This window comes from Leptodactylus fuscus, chromosome 5 (assembly GCF_031893055.1).
Source record: "Leptodactylus fuscus isolate aLepFus1 chromosome 5, aLepFus1.hap2, whole genome shotgun sequence".
In the NCBI taxonomy this organism is placed as follows: domain Eukaryota; kingdom Metazoa; phylum Chordata; class Amphibia; order Anura; family Leptodactylidae; genus Leptodactylus; species Leptodactylus fuscus.
Window position 1 is genome coordinate 82,475,270 of NC_134269.1, and position 16,785 is coordinate 82,492,054.

Sequence of the window (16,785 nt, forward strand, 5' to 3'; positions counted from 1 at the left end):
ATTTATTGCCGCTTCTTTTCAATCTAACAGTGTTAAAAAAGCAAGGAATTACAGAGTATAACAGCAGCAATTATTTCAGTGTCTTTTCTATCCACCTCCTCTCTTTATAGACTAATATAGAGAATGTAACTGCCTGAAAAGTAGAGAAGAAAACATATTTTCTAATAAGATATGAAAGTTTCATATTTTAACCTGTACTATTCCTTTATGAAAGTTGTTTATAACTGGAGGTATGCTTTAGAGGGGTTATTCAATGTCTAAGATTGTTAGCCAATTAATCTTAGGCCATCAATATTAGATTTTTGAGAGTCCAAAACCTTGGAACTCCACAGATCACAGGTACTGAGACAACACGCAAGAACTTCAATGCTCACATGCTATAGAAACTGTAGCAGCGAGTGTACGTACTGCAGTGCTGTCCCATTGAAGTTTATGGGGCCACACTGCAGTCTCTGCACTCACTACTTAGAAACCAGATAACCCCTTTAATGTGGGTTTTTACAAGTAAAATATCCTAAGTATGATTCCTTTCTTATTTCCCTGTTGTTGTTTAACTCTGATTTTTCTTATTTTGTTGTAGGTATAACCGTACTCTTATCGCTCACCGTGTTCATGTTACTGGTGGCAGAGATAATGCCAGCCACATCTGATTCAGTTCCATTAATAGGTAATATTATTTATCTGTGTACCTGAACAGTTAGACAGACATGATAACTAGAGACATAGACTCGATAGTAAAACAGTATTCAGCTCTTTGTGAATTCCTGAATAGAAACTCCTTTACTCAGATCAGTGAATAATGAAATTATATTACAGTCTCATGTCTCTGTATTCATTCAGCATTGTACAGATTAAGAGTGATATAAGATAAGATAAGATAATCCTTTAATAGTCCCACAGTGGAGAAATTTCAGTATGTTACAGCAGCATAGTAATACAGATACAGGATAATACACAGTAATATATTACGGAAGTAGACACACATGTGCTGAGAAGAGAAGATATACTAGGAGTCCATAGCAGCTAAGGAACAGAAGAATAAAGAAGGAAGACTTCATAATCATAATCATTAGTTCTCTGTGCGGAGTGATCTTCGCTTGGTCTGCTGTAGATTATACACCTGATCGAAGTTGGAAGGAAAGACTTGCGATAGCGCTCCTTCTCCTTCTTGGGGTGAAGCAGGCGGTCACTTACAGTGCCTCTAAGTGCCATCAAGGTCTCATACATGGGGTGGGATTTAATCTAGAGGGCGTAGGTGTGTCAGGACCAGTCTCTCTAGGACCTTCATCAGGTGGGATGTCAGTGCTACAGGTTGGTAGTCATTGTAGTCCATCGGGTTGGGTTTCTTTGGTACTGGTACCACACAAGATGTTTTCCACAGTTGAGGTACCACTCCCAGCTTTAGACTCATATTGTACATGTGCATAATAACACCGCACAGCTGGTCTCCGCACATTTTAAGAACTCTTGCGCTTATCTCATCAGGTCCTCTGGCCTTGTCTGCTTTAATATTCTTGATTTCCCTACACTCTTGAGACTCCTTGAGGATCAGATAGTCAGATTGCACTTGACTGCAGGTCGGTAGGGGTTGGGTCTTGGTGTGTGAGGGGAGTTGGGTTGACTGACATGCTGGTGAAGAGAGAGTTGGCTTGGAGTCAAATCTATTGAAGAATAGATTTAGCTTGTTAAGCCACTTCCTGTCACCTTCTATCTGGTGACCAGCCTTTTGTTTATGTCCAGATATCACCTTCAGTCTATTCCATACCTTCGAGACTCTACCTTCCCCCATCTGTAGTTCCATCTTCTGCCTGTAGTTGGCTTTCCCCTATGATATCTTATATATGTTTCTAGGAAAACTAGAACAATTCTATAATGATGTGTTGTACATGACATACGCAGCAGGTAAATAAGTGTAAAATTGGATTAACATAGGGTATCTGCATTGCAGTTTTTTGCGATAGCATTTTCATAGGACAGATGTGCTACTTTGCTTCCTATTCATATGTTGTAGTTTGCCATAGTAGCTTCACTGTGCATATGGCTGTTTTCAGATGGCTGTAACTCAGATGCATTTTTGCATACATATAACGTCTTCAAAATATAAATCCCCAATGCTCAATAAAACCATGCAAAACAAAATATGGATGCAAAAATGTGGTCACATTAAAGGGATTGTCCCATTACAAGGATCCTATCTATAATGCTAGTTTATGTGGATTTAAGACTTTTCCTAAATACATTGCTTTATCAAAACTACTTTGTTTGGCCGCTATCTTAATTTATTCACTTCATTGTTTACACTTTGTTTCCATGACCATGGGCCTGTTGATGAGCTTATCTGCTAGGCCCACAAGTGCTCCCTGCTCTCAGGGAGGGGGGAGGGGGCTGAGTCTGTATTTCTGAGCTGTTTGTGTCTCTGCCACAGACAAGTAACCGAGCTCCTGCTCTCAGTTAGGGGAGGTGGGAGGTGAGCGCTCCTGCTAGTATTTCTGAGCTGTTTTATCTCCTGCTCTTCCACTTATCAGTTGGTTTAATTGAAATTGGCTGATAAGGGCTGAGATTACCTCTGTATGTAAACACAGACCTAAAACAAGTTTATTGCAATCAAATCAAGCTCTGCTACATCAGCTTACTACTGCAAACATACTGCAGTGAAGAGAGCTAAGCAGAGCAAGTGAAACCCCGCCCACCAATGTACCGAGAAAACCTGGAGGTGAAGCGAGCACACAGCATGCAGGCTGCTGAACAAGCCAGTTGGTAATACCAAGATATTAATGTATTCTTTAACTAGCCTTTAAGGTGGTGATACACCTTCTGTAGCTACAGTATTTCTCCAGTCTGCATATGTTGGCAATGAGGAAAGGAGACTAAACTCTTACTGGACACCTCTGACAGAAGCTTATCTCTTGTGAGAGCTTAGAAACAGACATGTTGTAATTCTACATGCCTATCTTTCTTTCCCCGAATGTGATCTGTCATTGAAAAGTCGCATACACCCACCAAATTTAATATGTCCCTGGGAAACTTTTGTGTATATTCCAATAACAGGATATGCCCTGTGTAAGATTTGTATGTGACTTCTTCCCCACTGACATGAAAAAACAAGAGAATTCCTTAAACTAGGTAAATTAGAGAGGCTGAGCACTAAGTTATAAACATGGGATACTACAAATAAAAATTTGGCCGAACAGTAATATGCAAATGAATTACCTTTCAGTACTTTTTGTGATTCTTTTGTTTTGTTAAACTGGAGGAGAAAGTCTTGCACACTCAGCTTTGTCTCTCCGCCAAAAAATGAACCATGATGGAATAGACAAAAACTGACAAGTGAGCAGTTGAGACATTTACTGAAGTCAATGGTATTCCTTTCAATGGAACACAAAACCTGATACTAGGGTTGAGCGATCGTGTTCGGAAAAGATCGGATTCCAATCGGCGATCGAAAAAATTTCACGATCTCCACCAGAATTCCGAACACGATCTTTTTATGTGGGATCGAGATCGGTGATTTTTCCCACAATGCATTGCTTAGCCTTCACACTGAGTATACGATGTATATTCAGTGTGAAGGCTCTGCTGCAGTTCCATAGGAATGAATGGAAGCAGCCGACACACAGCCTTAACTCCCTGCGCGCCGGCTGCCTCCATTCATTCGAATGGAAGGCTAAACTAAATCTCTAGCAGCTACTTACCTCTAGAGATGGCTGCTCCGGTGCCCTCCTTCTTCTTGCCTCGCTGCCCCGCCTCCCAGGTCAATGTTTAAAGCGCTAGGTAGGCGGGCCTTGTGGCTTAGAGTGTGGGCGGGTACAGGGCGGGGATACGTAACGTCTCCCCTCCCAGTACCCGCCCACACTCTCCTAACCTGCCCACACTCTCCTAACCTGGCACGGAGGGGGCAGCGAAGAGAGAAGAGCAGCAGCGAGGCGAAGAATGAAGGCACGGGGCACAGGACCAGCCATCTCTGGAGGTAAGTGGACACCAGGGGGTAGGATTGCTTTTAAAATCCGATCTCCGATTAATAAAAAAAACCCATTGACTTGCATTGGGATCGGAATTGGGATCGAGATCGGGTTCGAATGAAAAATGATCGGAAATCGGATTTTAAAATCAATCCTGAAAAGTCAAGATCGGCTCAACCCTACCTGATACCATAATACAGATGTGAACCCGGCTTTAGTCTGAAAGTACATAAGTTTACTATAAATATATAGTATCTGTAAGTTGCCATTGTTTTTTTGTAAACATTTTATCAGAAATGGGGGCATGCTTCCTTGTGAAGTAAAATGTTCTAAAAGTAGTTATGACAATGCACTCATTTTAGGATTCATTTAGGCACATTCACTATAGTAAACCCCCAGGATTCTATATATTTAATCTGAATGTTTACATTTTCACTCCGTATATAGCCATAGTCCTCCAATAATGGCTAAATTCTGATCTTCTATCATTACATTATGTTTTGCAGCACAGTACTTTGCCAGTACAATGATAATTGTGGGTCTCTCTGTGGTTGTAACAGTTATTGTCCTGCAATATCATCATCATGATCCACATGGAGGAAAAATGCCAAAATGGGTATGTTATTCCATTTATGAATATTGTACAATTTATGAAAAGCTAAAGTCCATGCATGTATAATTTGTCATGCACTTATAGATCTGTCAAAACAAAACTATTGTAGTCTTGGAGACTTCATAGGTAAACAAATTCTTAAATGCTAACCTTGCTTGTCAGCACCAAGTCTGTCCAACTGGGTAGTCAACCACCAAAAGTGGATGACCTTACCTAATCTTATTCCTATAAAGACAAATGCAGCATTCTATTGGAGCGAACCAGGAGGATGGGAGTAGTAGGAATTGTTAGGAATTTCATTTTAGCTGCTGCTGCTTTATGGTTACAGTGTCAACCTAGGAAGCTTTTGCAGTTTTCAGGCCTCTCTTTTGCTGATCCAATTAGATGTTGAGTAGGGCTATCTAAACCCTGTTCCTGCTCATCCAGGTGCCTACTATTTGGCTGTACATAGTGAGGCTTTTATGTCCTGATCATTTGTGCTGGACTATTCTATATTGATATATCAGCAGGAAATGAAGAACCAAGGTCTCACACCATACTACCACACTCACTGGATGGAGCTCACAACACAGATGGATAATTCTTAGTGGACCTCTTTATTGACAGAATAGCATGACACGTGTTGGGCTATGCAAAACCCTTTCCCTGTCCTTCTTGTTCTTCTTATATTGATATATGTCTTGTTCCTGGGAATTTGTTTATCTCATGATTCTGGCTCTGACATTACCTCTCAGGTTGATTTTTGACTTGGACACATCGACTCTTACGATTCATCCTCCTGGTTTTGATCAGCCTTTTAAGTTTTTCCTTGTATGGGTCTTGGGTTTTGCTTTGGCTTTAGATTGTGGAGCTTTTCTTTCTTATACCAGTTTCTGTGGTGATAACTTGGTCCTCAAGTTCAACAAAAGTCCATTTGGCTTTACAGTTAGTGCTGGAGAAAGCATTTGGGTTCAAGGAATGTATCTTTCAGCATCGTATGACGTGGAAACAGCTAGTTCTACCGCTCTCTGTTGTCAGCCAGTTCCTGCAATTTCTGGTATTTGCGTCAGAGACACTATCATAACACTTGTATTTGTTACGAAGATATCTGAATTCAATATGGAGCCTTCTGAGCCTCTTCTTAATCCTGAATCAACAAACAAAAGCAACAAAAGCTAAAGCAGGAGCTGTCTGATAACAGCAAGCAGTAGAACAAGCTATTTAAAATCAACATAGGACTTTGAGCTAAGACAGACCACCCAGATGCCTTCCCTGGTGCTGGTGCAAGGCCACATGGACTTTGCAGAATCTGTTGGTCTGAATTATCACTAAACAGTAACTAGCTATATAAATAATAAATGCTCTGCAAACTAAAACAAGACTACACAATTGACTTACAGGGCAGATCAGAAACAGGAGAATAGTCATACAGGCAAAAGGTCAAAATCAGGAAAAGACATCAAAGGCGATATCCAGTAGAAATCCAAGGGTGAAATCCAGTGGGTACATCAATGGAAGAATGAGCAGGCAAATGAATATCCAAAGAACAAGCCAAGCATCAGAATGAATCTAAAAAACACACTATAAGGTACAGAGCCAAACTAAGAAATACCTAGAAAACTTCTAAAACTGCAGAAACTTCCCAGGTTGACACAGTATCCCTTAGGCCAAAGACCCACATGACACACGTGTTTTATAGTCCCTGCAAATTCTAGTGATTCCCATCTACACATTGCAGAAAATGTGAAAACTCTGCAGACTTTCGGTGGAAAGCACTGTGGGAAAAGCCGCAATGTGGTCCCACAGTGGTTTGTTCACAGTATTTTTTGGCTGAGGCCTGATACATAGGGCCTTAGCCTAAAGGTATAGCAGTTGGATTAATACTCCTGACAGTATACATATATTTGTCTAAGTTATTGCTATGTTATGTTGCCTTCTCTTCTTGTCTCCACTCATTTACCTGGAATCAGATATTATATTTTATTTGCTGGCATGAAGCCACATGATGCTTTCTGTTTGTACACCTCTTAAAACCTAATAAACTTTAATGCAAAAATAAAGTCTCAGTAGACTCATGGTTGCAGGAAAATGGATGACATAACTTTACTTGAATGAGATAGCAATGCAAAACACAGCTTCTATTGATGGAGGTACAATTCTTGCAGTTCATTTATCATTCAGTTTGGGGTGAGCCAGCAGATGGTACTCCCAAAAGCAGCCTATAATTGTTCCACTAAGAAATTATCCACTTTAATGCCTTAAGGACTAGGACAATTTTCATTTTTGCATTTCTGTTTTTTCCTCATTCCAGGATCCATAATTTTTTTCATTTTTCAGTTCATTGAGTCATATAGTCACTAATGTATTGCAGTGTATAATAAAATCCATTGACCATAGACAGAGTGTAAAAGAACTATAGAAATGACAAACCTGGGAGCCTTCAATATGCAACTGATTGCTGCCATCTGATGATTTAGAGGGTGGCGATCATTAAAAATGGCAATACCATGGGCATTGCCATTTTTAATGATCGCCTATGCACTTAACTCCCGCAGTCACATTTTGCTGTGGCATCAAAAGCGTTAACTGTCACATTTGATGCTGGCACTGACTACGGCTGTTAGTAACTGGTTGCTGGCTGTATTATATAGCCAGCATCCCTGTGTATGGCGAGGGCTCAGCTCCTGAGCCTTCTCCATACATCCCCCAGCATGTAATCACATACATGTATATGATTTTGTGTGAAGGGGTAAACAGGTGCCTATCTCCAACAGAGTGCTAACAGTATGTTCTGTGGCTTGGACGGGTTCCATGTTCTGAGTCCCTTATGTAATTTATCCTCAGAATACCTGTCTGGCACATTCACTTTCTACTACAGGGTCTCTGTGAACTGACTTTCTCTACCTGAAAGATCCTCAAGGGATCTTTCTCAGACTCTTCTCAACCTCCAGACACATCCTCTCTTTTCAGAAGCTAAGAGAAAAACTCTCAGTCCCCTTACACACTCTAGAAATCACTGCTAGGGCCGTGCCCAAACCCCTGCCCTCTTCTGACAATGGTGAAGTACTTATTATACACAGACAATGTGGCAAGATGGCACATAAAAACACCTTATACATTACTAAATACAGGACATAAGTTTTGCATTGTTTAGTGGGATGCTGCAAGTGGCTGTGTCATACACTATAGCTATATAATAGAGTATGGGTGGGATAGAGAATGTCACTGCTGCTCCTCCGGGATCGCTTATAAGGCAGGTTTATTTACTTTTTGAAATGCTACAAGTTGTCAAAATAGGGGAGGGGCTCGTATCGACAGGAAAGACATTATTTCCCTGCTGGAAGGGATCTTGAAATATTATTAGAAAAATGACTTTAGCTCTATCTAAATAAAGCATATTTGTAAATCTATTGGAAACACTTTTCCTCCTGATGTGTCTTCAAATTGCCTCTTGCATAGTGATTGTAAGATGCAGCATGGGGTTACAGTATTCTTAAAGCTCATGTGGTTGTAAGCGCAATTAAAAATGACTTGCTTACAAACAGGAAGGAAAGCCAGCATGGGCAGAATCATTTTAACTAGTACAGTATAATTTCAAGCATCCTGCATTCTGTTCATGTATGAAAACATTTACATATACATTTGTAAGCATTGCAACAAAATATACTACAAACACCAGAACTGCGAACAGACGTTGTTTCTGTCTCACAGTATGGAAATAAGTACCGTGCATTTGGATCTCTTAAGCTGAAGCTAACTAGTGCCTTGTAGGAACATATATTAATTATCTTATATTCATTTGCATATATTGGGTCTATAAACAAGAAGATTTAATTACAAAGCCTGAAGCTTTAATTTATCAGGGCTGTCTGAGATTTATTTATTTATTTATTTATTTATTTATTTTGAAGCAGTGATGCCCTAGCACATGGTTGTTTTTCTGATATAAGGGCTCATTCACATTATAGGATTCCACTGCCATGTGCTGGCCATTGTATTACGAGATTTAAACCCTTTTTACTAAGAGACTTTAACACTTTCTCAAAATCAGTGGATGTTGGGTATTTAAATGTCCAAGCTGCTCAGGAGCCAATTGTTGTTGGCATTAACAACGAAGATGATGGTAGTAGCATTTTCACAGTGCTATCATTGTGGTATGGATCACCAGCTGCTGGAGTGGGATCCTGGGCCAATGAGTCACTACTATGACAGCCGGGAGCCCACTGAAGGGCTAAGCAGCCTATAATAGAAGCCTAAGTAATTCTCAATACATTTCATTAGCATTCCAGCACATGCTGAATAAGTGGTCAGATCCGCTGGGGTTCAAGACCTGAAATTGCCTAAGACTAATGCCCTACACAGTGAGGACTGAAGCGGAAACAGATCATGTTTTTTTTTTTTTTTTGCAGTATTTTTCACAGAAAGTCCTCAGATTTTTCTCTGAGGACTTTCTGCCCCTACTATACCTTATATGGTAAACGCCAGTGTTACCATAGATATAATTGAAATGCTGTGAACTGTTTTGAAATTGCAGCTTTTCCACTGTAGATTTTTTTCTGCAATGTGTGGATAGGATTAGCCAGAATCTCATTCAATTTGCAGGTAATATACAAACCAGCATTTTTACAGCATGCAGCCCTGACCTAAAACAGTTTAAAAATGAGGTGTGAGGTATAAAGGTGATTGGAGTAAATTGTGAAATAATTCTAGTGCTTTTTCAGTAGTAAATCTGCCCCTGTGTATTCTGAGTAAAAAAGGTATCCATTGAGCCCCGTAATTGGTAATACATTGTATTAGTGATTTAAAAAAATAAAAATAAATTTAATTTAATTTAAACTGAAATCCTAAAAAGTTTCAGCATCTTGTAGAACAAAGTCTACCTTACAATATTTCATGCAGGTATGGAATATCTGCTTCTCTGCTGTTATCAATTTTTGATTTGTAAGGTCTCTGTGAACCCCGCCAATCACCTGATCGTAATGGCAGAATCCCTTTAAGAGTTCCCCTGTACAGTTCTATTTAAATGAATACTAGAAAGAAGGTAGCAGGTAAAAATCTGTGAAACAAACATGTTTTATAAAATAAGGTCTCTTCTCATATTGATGATCGATTAGGGTTATTGCATTCTAGTGCTGGATTGTCACGTTTAGGCCGGGGTCACACGTGATGTAAACACCGGGGTTTGCCAGCCACAGAAAAGCTGGAATTGTACAGTCACTGAGTAGTGGATGGAATTCCTGTGAATCCCATCCCCCACACATCTGTAAAATCCTGGCAGCATGGCAATTAATATCTACAGAAATGCTAGCGATTTCACTATAGGTATAATTGAAACAGAAAGTCCATGAAAAATCATGATGTATTGCGGATGTGGTTTTCCCTACAGTGCTTTTTTGCTGTGGGATGTTACGTGGGGCCTTAGCCTGAAGGGTTTTCTTGCCATTGTGGCTAAGGTAACTCAGTGGTTGCGCCTGTGGCAAAAACCATCTAAAATCCACAGGTTTTCTCCACAGCGTGGCTTTTGACTTTTGTACAGCAAAGTTTGAAAACTCTGGCCAGACCCACAGCAATAATTTATATGCTACATGCTGAAAACCCATAGCGCAAGACACTTCACATTATGTAGATGGGATTTGTTTGTTGTACATTACAGCAGATTAGTCGCTGGCGATTTTGGAGTGGCTAACGTATGCAACGTATGCCCCTGACCTTAAAGTGTATTATTTTAGCAAAAATGATTGAATTGTGCTTATCCCAGAGACAGTTTATTTATTTTAATTGAATGTTTGAGGCTTAAAACAGATTCTCAATTTTTTTTTTTAATACAAATTCTAGTAAACTCATTTTTGTCTGTCAATTGCTGTCAATTTGACTAATTGGAAGATCTGTATTACTTTGTATGTTAAAATAAGCTATTTAAATGAGTCATTTGATTTAAAATTAATCCAATCCCTGTCACAGCACGACTGGGACTATTCTATCTTAGATTGCCTGCAAACTGACACCGAAGTAACACAGTAGACTACAGTCACATCGGAGAAACATTTCTTAGCTCTGATGCTGATGCACAATTTGAAGTTTCCTACAGAATAAACAATCTTAGGCTCCGTTCCCATGGAGTAACGCGCCGCTCATTCTGACACATAAACATGTATCAGAGTGAGCGCAGTAAAACAGAATCCAATTGATTTCAATGGGTTCGGTCTTACGCGCCCTATCCATTGAACTCAATGGCAGTCTTTTTTACCTATTACTTTCAATGTGATATGCACATGTGTAAGCTGGCACCCATTGAAGTCAATGGGATCTGTTTTGAAGCGCCTCACTCTGACACGTGTTTACGTGTCAGAATGAGCGGCGCGTTACTCTGTGGGAACAGAGTCTAAGGAGACCAAAATAATAGAGATTTGGTCCAAATCCATTTATCTTTCACAGTTCATGGCATGCTTATGACATCTTTGGCTTACGTAGCCTGATTGTGCCTCCTTTTCTTTATTGGGATACCATGATACCTACAAGTGACATAGTTATAATCACTTTCTTCATATGCTGTTATTACTCAGATTTTTTTTTTTTTTGCATTATCACTGTACTGTGACTTCATTGTGTATATTATCACTGTACTGTGACATCACTGTGTATATTATCTCTGTAATGTGAGATCACTGTGTATAATATCCTTGTACTATGACATCACTGTGTATATTATCCCTATACTGAGAAATCGGTTTTATTTTTCCTGTAAAGTAATATGACAGTTTGTGTATTATCCTGACATGGTAACATCGCTGTGTGCATTATCCATGTAGTCTGACACCACTATGTGTATTATATTAGTACTATGACATTTTTATTATGTGCGTTATCATTATGTGTAAAGGAGACCAAAATAATTGGTACATCCCTGGCATTTGGCAAAAAATTGTCTGTATGTTGATTTTTGGGTGGAATTTAATGTAATTAATCATGTTATTCTGTATTTTCCTACTGAAAATAAATTTTACATTATAGAGAGTTTCTAGAATTTAGAAATTGCAACTTCTCCTAAGGTGAAATTACTGAGAAAAATGTGTAGCTTAAAAAAAACGAAAACATGATGAATTTACTATGTGTGCATTAAAAAGGCATGCTACTCCAAAACATATCGCATAGGCTGAGAAACAGGTTACTAGATAAAAATGAGGATTAGCAGACAGAATTCAATATAGTGACTGTTACATGTAGTTAACCTTGCAACAAACATAAACAATTGTATCATTATTTCTGAAGTTAGATAGACATGCACACACTCAATATTATTAGTATGCTAAAACTTTATCCTAAGGTCAGCAATATCTAAATTCTACCCTTAAAGATAAGTTAATATGGGGAGCTGCAACTGCCAGAACTAGCACAGTGTATGGAGCCAGAAACATATAGCTCAGTACACTATGTAGTGGCCATTCCTGGTTAGTGCACCCGAGCTTCCAATCTAGTGTAAACCACTGTAACACTAAAGCCCCACATTACAGAAACACAGTGTATTTTATATTTTGCTGTGTTTTTGTGAGAAGTAAAAAATGACTACAAATGGAATGGGAAATACATATAAAGTACTTATATTTCTACCTTCTGCTCTATCAATTCCTGGCTTTGACTCAAAAAAACTGCAGCAAAATCTGCAACAAACTGCAGCAAAATCTGCAACAAAAAAGCTATGTTTCTACAAAGTGGGGCTTCAGTCTAAAGATAAATCTGTCAAACAAAGCTAAGATGTCATGATGACATATTCCTTTAAGGAACCTTAAAGAAAGTCCATTTAGTTTCTTTTTAGTCTCACATATTTGAATGAAGGGCACCTTGTACACAAGAGGTCACTTGCCGTGGCTGAATGTCGATTGAGGGTATTGGATTTTCAGCCAGACATAAAAACAAAAAAAAAAATTACCTTAAATTCTTAATATTTTTAAAGGTTGAAAGAAATTGCTCAGTTGTAATTATTTATGAGACGGTCTTCTTTTTCTGGGTTGGGGCAGGGTGTAATTCTATATTTTACTATGACGCATTTACAAAGTTCCCCCTAGTTTTATTATTTGTAGTGTTGAGCGAATAGTATTCGAATCCTAGATTCGAATAGCTCCGCTCCCATAGGAATGAATGGGAGTGGCCGATCGAGAAGAGGTTAAGCACCGGCCGCCGGCGCCTGCAGCGTTCCGGCTGCTCCCATTCATTCCTATGGAGCTAGGTATTCAAAACTAGAGTTTCAAATACTATTTGCTCATCTCTAGAGATGAGCGAACAGTAAAATGTTCGATATTCGATATTGGTTACGAATAGCATCTCACTATTCGACTATTCGAACGAATATCGAAACACCATTATAGTCTATGGGAGAAAATGCTTCGCTACAGGGGATCCCACCATTCGACTCAGGAGAGTCACCAAGTCCACTATCACACCCCAGGAAATGATGCCAACACCCTGGAATGCAACTGGGACAGCAGGGAAAGCATGTCTGGGGGCATCAAGTACCTTTATTATGTCGGGATCCCCTGTCAGCTTGCGATATGCCGGAGCTGACTTTTTCCCATAGGAATGCATTGACCAGTGTTGATTAGCCGAATGCCCGTACACTGGCCAATCAACGCTGGTCAATGCATTTCTATAGCGAGATATAGCAGAGCCCGTGCGGTTAGCCCAGCTACTCTGGACACTGGAGATGAAAGAGCTCTGCACTACACCCAACCATCCCTCCAGCTCCTCCTCCTGTCACACACATCTCTGGTGTAACAGAACTCAGCACACAGTCACCTCTGCTACATCTATATACTCTGTTGTAGAGATGTAGTAAAGCTCAGTGTGTGCTGAGCTTTGCTACATACGAGATGTGTGTGACAGGAGGAGTAGATGGAGGGATGGTTGGATGTAGCAGTGCTGGCTGATGTTAGCAGTCCAGTTCTTCTACATCTGGAATAGTTGAGCTGAGTGTGCAGTATTAAGTGGGTGATGAAGCAGAGCTGGGATTTTAAAGACAATCCTATACACTACACAGAATGTAGTCCAAAAATTGTTGGACCCCACGCTGTGTAGTGATTAACCCCCTCCCTCCCCGGTGTCTGCTTACCTGCAGCTCTTTGCTCTTGGTCCAGTTCGGTCCATGGTCCCGGTTTCAGAGCGCCCTGCCCCCCTCTCCCGACTATTATTAGAGAAGGCGGGGCTTAGGAGAGTGTGGGCGGGTACTGGGCAGGGAGATGTCTCCCCACCCACACTCTCCTAAGCCCCACCCCTCTCCCGACTAATATTATAGAGAAGGTGGGGCTTAGGAGAGTGTGGGCGGGAGTCCTCATTGCACATGGAGTTTTTTGGCAATGATTTCGACGCTGAAACAAATAAATCGCAGCGCGGACACGCTGGGATTTCCAAAACCGTTGCGGTTTTGAAAATCACATCAGGTCAATTATATCTATGGAAACGCTGGCAGCTTCCCCGTAGATATAATTGTAACAGAAAGTCCACGGAGGAAAACTCTGTGAACTTTCTGTTCAAAGCTCTGCGGGAAGAACCACGATGCATTCACGCCAAGGTTGTTCTCGCAGCAATTTAGCGCAGCATTTCCGGTCCGTGGGGCCTTAGCCTTAAAGTCTTAAAGGGGTTTTCCAGGACTAAAATATTGATAACATAGGATATATCACGAATATCAGATTGACTTGGGGATGACATCCAGTTCCCCACCAGATCACCTGCTTGAAGCAGCAGTGTCACTACAATATTCACCATTTGCTTTTTTAATCAGGCCATTTTCTGTAACCTTCACCGGTCACAGACTATTTGCAGCTCAGTCCCATTCAAGTGAAAGTGTAATTTAAATTTGCTATCTTCAAATCAACATTTTAAATTGAGCAATATAAACTCTGATGGATGCTTTGAATAGTGAAGAGCTACAGTGTAGCCGAAAATGAAAATCCTATACAACTGGAACTGTCAATGTGGCATAAAATTACATATACCGCTATAAATGTTGTAAGTGTCAGTCACTACCATCTACTCATTGATCCATCTCAAGCTGCCACGGAGAATACAATTGTTGTACTAGAGAGCTGATGGAAAAGGAATTATTTTTGTCTGTACTCTCTGAAATTATTTTTTCCAAATGCTGAATTCCATTTTGCGTCTTGTAAAGCTGCACAGTTTGTTTCCATACTTTGCAAAAATCTTAATATTCACTGCAAGCAAAAGCCCTGAGTTCAGAAATTAAGAGACGTTTTACGCTGAATAATAAGATGCTCCATCTTAACAATGGCATCAGTAATGTGGCTATGGATGAAGTTTCCCGACTGCAGACCTTGACTTCATTAAACTTTTCTACAGTTTCAAGGTCTAATTCTCCCTGTGTTCTTAAGATTAAATAGTAACTTAAATATATTTTCTAGTGTGAATAAATATTTTCAACAATAAGTACTATGTTTAATAATGCAAAAAAATAATCGGTTGTTTACTTTTGCAATTATATTGATGGACTACAATATTAGGATTTTCTGACCTCAATTATATATGGAGGCCATGTCTCCAAAAACATGAGCCATTTGACAGTCTGATATTTTTAGAACTATTTTACTGACATGAGTTATAAATAACCCCACCTAGACTTAATCCTTATGGTTGAGCCGTCAATTCAGAAAACTAGGCATTTAGAAGAGTTAGGTCCAAATCTTGAACCCTAATGGTAGAGAACTGTCAAGACTTTATTAGGGTGCGAACATCTTATGGGCTCCAATGTTGTTCTTCAAGGTTGATAAATAAATGTTTACATTTGTATTCTTGACTGTAAACCCGTTGCTTTAATATTACTGACCTTTTAATCTTGTTTATCTCTGTTTAACAGACAAGAATAATTTTATTAAATTGGTGTGCATGGTTTCTCAGAATGAAAAGACCCGGTGAAGATAAAGTCCGACCTGTTTGCCAGCATAATAATAAGCAACGGCGTTGTAGCATGGCAAGTGTTGAAGTTAATACTGTAAGTGGTCAACAGTCAAGCAATGGGAACATGCTCTATATTGGCTTTCGTGGCTTGGAGGGAATCCATTGCACACCTACCACTGATTCGGGAGTCATATGTGGCAGGATGGCCTGTTCCCCGACACATGATGAAAACCTTCTCCATCATCCACGCCACTCAGATGGAGAACACGACTTAAGCAAGATTTTGGAGGAGCTGCGATATATTGCTAACAGGTTCAGAGACCAAGATGAGGATGAATCTATATGTAATGAGTGGAAATTTGCAGCATCTGTGGTAGACCGGTTGTGTCTTATGGCTTTTTCTATCTTTACCATCATTTGTACTATTGGAATTTTAATGTCTGCTCCAAATTTTGTAGAAGCTGTGTCTAAAGATTTTGCTTAACTTCAATTTGTATTTTTGGGAGCTATGTTTTCAACCAGATTGAACCTTTTCTATACAAGCAATGCCCAATAGGATATCAGATGCTCCCACTGGGGGCATGCATGACTGTGCATAGGTATCAACTGACTCTGATCTCAAAGTGTATAATTTTTTTATTTATTTTATTTTTTTAAATTGAATATTATTTAATGACCTATACACCGATATACATAGAATAATGTATGATAAGTTAGGGTTGATCATGATTATAGTATATATTATGTACTCCAAATACACAACGGTATAAGATTTGCATATTCCCAATTCCCTGCTACTCGAGCACAGTGTTATATATAGATTTATTTATAAACCATAATATATTGTTACAAAGTACAGCTGAATTGGCCAAGAAGAAAGATTATGATTTTATTTTTGTATGTAGAAAATTTGTATCAAATGTAGAAAGAGGTTTGAAAAGATGTCATTTACAAGAGGAAGGCACATATTTTTGGTGTATACAAGAGTATTTTTGTGTATGTATGGCTTACATTTACTCAGATTCCTACTGCAGGAACAATATAAATGTCCAAAGTGATTGTGTATGCTCAAATACACCTCAGACTCTTAGGGTATAGTCACATATGGCAAATATGATTCTATGACCGTTTCATACAAACATTATTTTGCAAAAAAGAACCACATTAAGTTGAATGAAAATCTGACAAGTGAACTTTCTATTATAGTTTTCAAATTTGGTGCAAAGTAGAAACAGGTTTCATTTACTATAAGATTTGTAACCATAATTTTTCCCAGGATTAGAAAACATTGCTGCTTTCTCTCGCAAAAAGCTCCACTTCCTTTTATCAGGC

The 16,785-nt window shown here is 39.3% G+C and overlaps 1 protein-coding gene across 2 annotated transcripts in view; it reads left to right on the top strand.

The window, feature by feature from the left end:
- Window positions 1-16,131, top strand: part of CHRFAM7A (CHRNA7 (exons 5-10) and FAM7A (exons A-E) fusion) — a 162,510-nt gene extending 146,379 nt beyond the window's left edge. For both annotated transcript variants that reach the window (XM_075273528.1, XM_075273529.1), the window contains 3 exons: window positions 581-667; window positions 4,466-4,575; window positions 15,413-16,131. In XM_075273528.1, coding sequence (XP_075129629.1) covers window positions 581-667; window positions 4,466-4,575; window positions 15,413-15,937 — 722 coding nt within the window. In that variant the 3' untranslated portion in view covers window positions 15,938-16,131. The remainder of the gene's footprint in view (window positions 1-580; window positions 668-4,465; window positions 4,576-15,412) is intronic.
- The last annotated feature ends 654 nt before the right edge of the window (window positions 16,132-16,785 follow it).